The sequence below is a fragment of the Lycium ferocissimum genome, chromosome 10 (genome assembly GCF_029784015.1).
Source record: "Lycium ferocissimum isolate CSIRO_LF1 chromosome 10, AGI_CSIRO_Lferr_CH_V1, whole genome shotgun sequence".
Lineage (NCBI taxonomy): Eukaryota > Viridiplantae > Streptophyta > Magnoliopsida > Solanales > Solanaceae > Lycium > Lycium ferocissimum.
The window spans coordinates 14,720,714-14,728,887 of record NC_081351.1 but is presented as its reverse complement, the minus strand read 5'-3'; the positions used below and the strand labels follow the sequence as shown (position 1 = coordinate 14,728,887).

General features: G+C 35.4%; 1 protein-coding gene across 1 annotated transcript; it reads right to left on the bottom strand.

Annotated features, from left to right (window-relative positions):
- Positions 1 to 5,009: 5,009 nt before the first annotated feature.
- Positions 5,010 to 7,657, bottom strand: LOC132034633 (receptor-like protein EIX2). Its single transcript, XM_059425018.1, has 2 exons — positions 6,781 to 7,657; positions 5,010 to 6,154 (listed from the first exon to the last, which is right to left on the bottom strand). Exons 1-2 carry the CDS (start codon positions 7,655 to 7,657, stop codon positions 5,010 to 5,012), a joined length of 2,022 nt encoding a protein of 673 aa, XP_059281001.1.
- Positions 7,658 to 8,174: the final 517 nt, after the last annotated feature.

Here is an 8,174-nt window from a genome sequence, read left to right as displayed (position 1 = left end):
GGAAAGATGCTGCATAGTAGCCTTTTTCTGTGGTTCATTTTCTTTTGAATTGAAGTTTCATTTCAATAAGGTAAAACTGAGCATTTCACAAAGCTCAAACAGATTATTAGTCTCAAAGACAAAGATGTTTTATGGGCAAAAAAGAAGGGGTCAGGGGGCGGATGACCACTAAGTTACTACAATTGCACAAATAGCACCCAAGGAACCACTGCATATGCACAAATCCATGAATATTGTCAATGAGATCAGTGATTATGACTAAACTGTACTCTGAATGCAAATCTCACGCTGAACAGGATTCTGAGTGCTTATTCTAAGGTGCCTACCAAGTTCAAATTACCATCAAACAAGAGGTATTTCAGTTCATATTTATAAAGATCAAAATATGTTTATTGATAAAAATGATAGATTCTCTTCGAATGTTAATGTATTTTAGTTATAAACAGTTTGGCGTTGATTTACGTCTCAGATATAGTAGTTTAGCTTGGCATTTTTTTGGTCTTCCCTCTGTTTGCTAGAATCTTGAACTGCAGTGTGACTGAGAGAAAGCATAATAAATTTTAAATCGATGCCATCCTAAAGAACCTGGTCAATGAGATACTGTTTGAGTTCTCAGGGGTCGAACAGTTGAGTTAGAAATACTGTTAAAAATTATAGTAGATGCTCATAGATATGATCAAAATCTAAGTATGCAGAATGATTTTGACAGCGGAATTGTGAAATAAGAAAGTTATCACAGTATCACCTGAGGTGAGCAGGATAATGTTGGTATTTGAGGTGAAAGTATGCTTTTAGTGAAGTGTAAGTAGTGTTGAATGGGCTTTTAAACTGCCCCAGATGATCATTCCTTTGTGAATTTCTTCACTGTATGCCCTTTCTTCCCTTCTACTTTCCCTTTTCCCCCACACCACACACACATATAATGTGGCTGTTATGCAGTGTTTATCTTACAGAAAATAATGTCTAATCCATATGTGAGTTCCTTTGGAAGATCCAAGTACTTTCTATCATTAACCTTTACTTTGGGATCATTAATTCTTATAATAGGCAGTCCTGCAAAAGTATTAGTGACATCTTTGTACAATATGCATACAATATGTTAATTAACCATATGGTACTTTTAAGAATTCTCATGTGACATTTCAAAACATTACGTAATCCATTGGGGACCAACTGAGATTCCGTACTATTTCAAAGAAGTAATATCCGACTCATTCGATGGATTATTCCATCCTTCTATATCGGGATCATGTAAGTAATTTAACTGGAGATACTTCTAGACTAGTACCATGTTAGAGATGAAAATTTTGTTTGTATGATGTTCTTGTTACACACATTGTTAACGTGACTGAAATTTTTAGCATCTCATTTTGCATAATGCTATGAGAATTGGGAGTGGTCCAAATGCTGCAGTTCAGGGACAGTCGTACGACGCATCTGCAGTAGTCCTACCTCCTCCTCTTCCTCCTGTTGCTGTACCTCCCTCTTCTGCACCATCTCCTTCTCTTTCTACATCTTCCACTTTGATTCCTACCCTTGTTGATGCTCCTGAACCAGATACCAAAAGGTCTTCAAATCTAGTGAAGCCATCATCATTCTTTGGTCCTCCTCCTTCCTCTTCATCTGTGCCAACTGCTCCTCCCCTTCATCCCCCCTGGGAATCTACAACGCCCTTACGGAGCTCCTTTGCTTCAACCATTTCCTCCTCCCAATCCGCCTCCATCTCTCACTCCTACCCCAAACAACGGACCTGTTATTAACAGAGATAAAGTGCGTGAGGCACTTGTGATGCTTGTTCAAGTAAGCGTTTTGAATTCGGTAGTTACTTTGCTATGTGAACTTTTTTATGGCTCTAATGTTTTAGAAATTTGCAATCAATTGCACTGGATCTAATAATGAAAATATATATTCAAACCAAAGAGGTGCTGAGGGTGTGTATTTAAAAAGAAAGAAAAAAAGAACTCCACATTATGAACGACTGAACGTTACTAAGAGTATTCAAGTAAAGAAGAGAGAGAGAGAGAGAGAGAGAGAGAGAGAGAGAGAGAGAGAGAGAGAGAGAGAGTCATTCCTCTGGGACCTAATTTTTTATCCGTCACCTAGTCTGGATGCTTTTCTATCGGGGAACTTAAGGATGTTTATAGTTTTGAAATCAAGACCTTACTTTCTCAAAGACTGAATGTTTGGGAAATCTCTCAAACTCCAAAATAATTGAACTGTTCTTTCCTTAAATCCTTGGATGAGTATGTCTAAAAGTTCCAAAACCCCTAAATCTCTTCCCCATCCATTTCAGCACCTGCCACCCTCCGCCCATTTCCAACTCCCTCTGATTGTCTCCAATGTGCAGTCATTTCCTCTCTTTTCCATCTTGACCTCCGCAGATATTCCCTTCCCCTAACGAGAGTTCCCACGGGAATTTCTGTTCCTCATATTGTGACTGCTTAGGCCACTGTTCAGTTGTTCGTAAACGCAAAATACCTTACTCATATTGGGGTTGATGACTCAGCATCATCACTGCTTTTAGTTCTGTCGGTTAAAGTTGAAAGAGATCTGTCCTTTGCCTTCCAGTGCTGCTGAAAGGGGAAGAGTTTTCATCAGCAAATTCCTTCCCTACTCTCAGCTGCAATTTTTCTCTGACCTCAGCTTACTTACCTACCCCACTAACTTCTCGCAACTTAAAAATTGGTGAATTGTGAGGTTTTGAGCATTGTCTGGCCGACAGCGGCTGGTTGATCTACATGGACTGTGATCTCTTCAACATCATTCCATTAGAAAAAATTCTTCAAGAGTCATTTCGGTTATCTTATAATTGAAGGGTCCTTTTGGGATGGAAAATCCTATTTTCTGCATCAATGTGGCTTAGTTTTGGGACATCTTGGAGAGGGACATATGACAAAAAGTCAACACAACAACAACAACTCAAAGATTTTGTAGGAGAGTTATTAGAAAAAAGAAATTGACAAAAAAAGCTGGAAAATATAAGTTTGCCCCGCATTCACGCAGTAAGATCAGGGGGAGTAATGGAGGCATTGACACAAGTATCAAGAATCGATTCCATCAAAGTCCACGCGAGACTAACTTTATCTCCAAGGCTCCCCTTCGGACAATGGGTAAAAAAAAAATAGATTTAGCGAGTGAATTAGTCTTGTCATTACATTTTAAAAGTTAGTTAATGAGTTCAGTATGAGATTCGGGATTGACAAAGTTAATATATATATTAGACTTGCTTCAAAGATGAGAGGTTATATGGACTTCAATTTAGAGACTCTTTTGAACTAAATTTCCATCTCCAAGATAAGAATCTTTAGGGAAATAAGTGTTTACCTTGAAAGATCTCAAAGAGCTTTTAAATAGAAAGAAAATAGGATTTTACCAGTATAGAGACAAAAAAGCTGTCCAAGCACTGGTTCAATATTTATTTCAACTAAACATGCACCTTTGCCAAAAAAGAGGTACTTGTCACCAACCGAAACTAAGATTTTGTAGGAGAGTTATTATCTCTCTAATATCACTGGAAGATACAGTTTGAGCATTTTTGTTTTGTAGTATGTCTTGACATTTTTCACTTTTATCGATTTTTTGTCCAATGCAAACTTTCGTTATTAATAACAGGTTCTGCAATGATAAATAGAGGAACCTTTGTTATCAAGTTTATCTCTGTTGGGATCCTGCTGTTTATAGTCTATATTAGAGGTTTAGATTCGGTTTGTGGTTTTTTCCATTGTGCTTTTTGTTCATTAAGCAATAAACAATCATTTTGTTTTTCAGACTGTCAAGAATCTGGTACAGTTGTTTGGGAGACAAAATAGTCTTCAGTTCATCAATGATCTTTTCTAGTAGTTTTTCGCGATAAAATTGTCCTCCGTTCACTTTTATTTGGTCACGAAGGATTTTGTACTCTCCTAAAAAATAATAAATTAAGTGCATAATTTTTTTCATGATATCCATACTATTGGAAGAAGTCTTGGGATGATTTGGGAATGGAAATTGGGAATATTTTTTTCTTGATAAGCTAAAGTGAACTATTCTAAATTTTTTTTTTTAGTTAGAAAAAAATGAACATAGTTATATTTAATAATTAAATTTATGTTATGTTCTTTTTTTTAGTTTAGTCAAAAAATTATTTTGTTTTAATATAAGTTTAAATTTTAAACTTTTCATTTTACAAATAATGAGGTGATTTATTGTCATATAAATATTTGTTGCTTATTTTAGATCACAAGTTTTAAAAGTATTCTTTTATTTTTAAACTCTGAATCAAAATCAATTATCGTCACATAAATTGGGATGGAAGGAATAATAATTTAACTTTAAACTTCTCATTTTACCCTTGAAAATTTATGACTTGTTTTATACTGTAAGATTCAAAAGTATTTCTTTTATTTTTAATCTTTGTCCAGTTACTCGCTTAAATTGAGACAAAGGGAGTACTTATTTATGTAGCTTTCTAATATACAAAATTTACTGCAAGAATTTAAGAAATAAACATCTGAATTGACTTAAATATTTCCTTCTCTCATTTTGTTTGTTCGTTAGAAAAGTTCAAACTTTGAAATGAAGTTCATTCCCATAAGAAGTATTTTATTTCCTTAGTAGGTCATTCAAACACAACCAAATCAACCAGGACAAATATTGGTGAATCTATAATACTCCGAGAAAATCTTAAATCTGAAAAATTATTTTGTTTCAAAATATCGGTAGAGAGGGAGATCGAGGGACACCATTGAATCCGTTGGCTTAATTCTGAAAATTGAATGATAAGAATTCGTTTTTCAAACTTATTGAACTTCCTGTTAAGCTAATCAAGTTGTTGATCACCCCGATTCTTGCTAATTCTATTAAATTGAAAAACCTGATATTGTATTACAAAGCTCCTTAACAGTTGTTCCATCGTGAGTTTTGAACACAAAATGAAACAACATAATAACAAAGTTGTACATTATTTATTGAAGAGAAGTTTAAGCATATAAACTAATTTTTGAGAATAGTAGAATCCTTAGTCATATCTCTCAACATATCGGAGCCTTTGCAAGCAACATTTCCCAGCTACGGTCTAAGAAACGAAAATAAGCATGTCTCCATGATCTCTTAAAAAGCAATGAACCACATACACCCCAAAAGCTTAGTGCAAATCCTATTGCCATTGAAATGTAGAACCAATCCACTTCATCTTTGTCATTCTCATCTTCTTCATACTCATGATTTGGAGTTTTACCACCTGAACTGCAGTTCACCAAGAGTGGAAGCCCGCAGAGTTTGTTTCCTTGAAAACTAGTGGGATCAAAGCTTTGAAGTTGAGTGCTCAATGGTATCATACCTGATAAATTGTTATCAGATAGATTCAAGTAGCTCAAAGTGAACAAACTCGAAAAGCTTTGTGGGATTTGACCATAAAGTTGATTTTCTGAAAGATCAACAGATTCCAATGCTTTCATGTCGCCAATACCATTTGGAATCCCACCAGTTAGGTTATTTTTGGAAAAATTAAATGATCTTAATCCTTCAAGACGTGTTAGACTTATAGGAATATCTCCAGAAAAATAATTGCTAGACATATCCATACTTGTAAACAACGCCAAAATAGTGTCATACTGGTACATGTTGCCTTTAGTCATCACCATTGCGCTCTCTCTCAGAACTCCAAGATACAATGAATAATTTAACTCAAGATCTTCCAATTCCTTTTTTCCTTTGACCATTGCACTAAAATTGCCAATACACCTTGGTATGACTCCAACAAATGCATTGTTTGCAAGGTCTAAGATCTGAAGATCTTTGAGGTGACAAAGTTCTTGAGGCAACTCACCATTGAATTTATTGGACCGAAGGCTAAGGACTATCAAGGTTGGAAACCTCAATCCCAACCAAGATGGTAATTTCCCAACAAACTCATTCTCAGCTAAATCTATTTTGTGCAATTTTGTGCAGTTTCCCAAGGATGAAGGAAATGGACCATTAAGTCTATTTCTTCGGAAGTCCAAGGATCGCAAATTACTCAAAACCTTCATGGATCTTGGTATGCCTCCAATCAAGTTATTGTCCCTCAAGATTAAAACTGTCAAATTTGGCCAATTCATCCAACAATCAGGAATTTCTTCTGATAAATCATTTTCCCCGAGGTTTAAGATCTCCAACTTATAAGATCCATTTTTTGCTTCACACAAAAAGTTAGATAAACCTTTTGAAAAAGAATTGTTCGAGAGATCTAGCTCAGTTACATTGGTTGAAATTAACGGTAGTGGCCCACTAAATTTGTTGGAACCCAAGTATATTAACCAAGGAGCATCTCCATTTCCAACTAACCAAGAAGGTGTTGAGATGATTGGAACCTCACCAACAAATTGGTTGTGAGAAAGATTGAGAATTGAGTTTGAGAAGACAAGTTCCAAAACCAAGTTGGAACCTCACCTTGTATTCCACCATCTGATATGTCAACTTGCGTTATCATCTTCTGAGTTCGGAGCCACATGGGAAACAGAGGGCCTATATTCCAGCCGCCTATTTCCATGTACGTGGCTTGAAAAGGTGGAATCCAATTTTCACTCACTTTTAAAGTTAGATTATTTCCAGATGCAGTGAAGTCCTTTAGTTGTGTTAATTCAGAGAAATGACTTTCTGTTACAACACCTTCCAACCTATTGTGATGATGGAAAAGTATTCTAGCACTGAAAGTTGACCAAGACTTTTTGGAAGAGTTCCAGTGAGTTTATTGTAGCCTAGATCTCAAATGACTCAGAGAAGAACTATTTCCCATTTCCGCTTTAAAGAAATTACTCCTACCGTTGAATAATTCAGATACTTCCCCATCAAATAGATTATCTGAGAGATCAAGATATTCTAATTTCTTTAACTTTCCAATTAAATTTGGTAACTTTCCAGAAAGCATATTATGAGAAAGATCGAGATTTTTAAGTTTTGTTATGTTTTCGCTCTTACTCGGTATCGCACCTTCAAGTCCACTAGAACTGAGATCAATATATTCAAGATTACTTAGATCAAACAACCATCTGGGTAAAAGACAATTGAAAGAGTTATAAGAAGCCTGGAAGGATGTGAGAGAAGTCAAGTTAACTGGACCGTCAGGAAACGGGCCAGTAAAATTACTATAACTCAAATTAAGAGAAACGAGACTGGCGAGGTTGAAAACCCAATTGGGAACAGGAGAATTAAAGTTGTTCCCATAAAGATCAAGGGTTTCAAGTGAAGAAAAATTGTGATGAAGTAGAGGTTGTATATGATTAAGTTCACAATTGGATAAACTAAGATCAACAAGAGAAGGAAGCATGTTAATGACCTGTAGCCAATTAGTTGCATTGCTGAGATCCACATAACGCATCTCCAAGTGCTCAAGACTCAAAAGACTTGGCAGCCACTCAAGGCTATTGATCCGTACATAGCTCGATTCTTCCCAATCACTAATTATGTGTAGCTCAATCACATGACGAGTTAGATTGTTGCACACGACCCCTTCCCATTCGCAACAATCTTTTCCAACAACCCAAGAAGAGAGAAGATCCGAGGGATCATCTACTTCTTTCTTCAAGCTCTCCAACGCTCGTTGCTCACTTTCTCTGCAAATGCCTACACAAACAACAAACTTGGTGTTTGTCAAAATAAAAAACAAGAGAACCCATAGTGTTATTGCTAACACTTTCATGGTGTGGAAAGTGCAATGTTTTAGACTAGGAATTGAAAAGTATGTGTGTCAAGTAGCTGCTTGCTTGTATTTTTTTACTAGGCCGGGCAATATGTATATATAGATATTAAGAACTGTAGAACTGACTGTTTGACTCGAAGACTTGTTGATTTTAAAGAGTTTTTTCTCTTCCTTTTTAAAATGTATATATTACTCCCTCCGTTCCATAATAAATGTCACCTTAGCAAAAAAATTTTATCTCATACTAAGTATTACCTTAGAAAATCAAGACATAAATTAACTAGTTTTTTTTCCAATTCTACCCTTAGTCAATAAAGTAACATCTAAATAATGATTGAAAAAGCCACATAGTAACTTGATATTGTTAGATTCTCAAGTTTATTTTGTTGTGCATGCTTTAATCAAAAGGTAAAAATAATTTATTATTATTATATAGAGGTAATTTGGTAAACTTCACATTGTATTATTGATTTCTTAATATGTGTATTTTTAGCTAAGGTGACACTTATTATGGAAC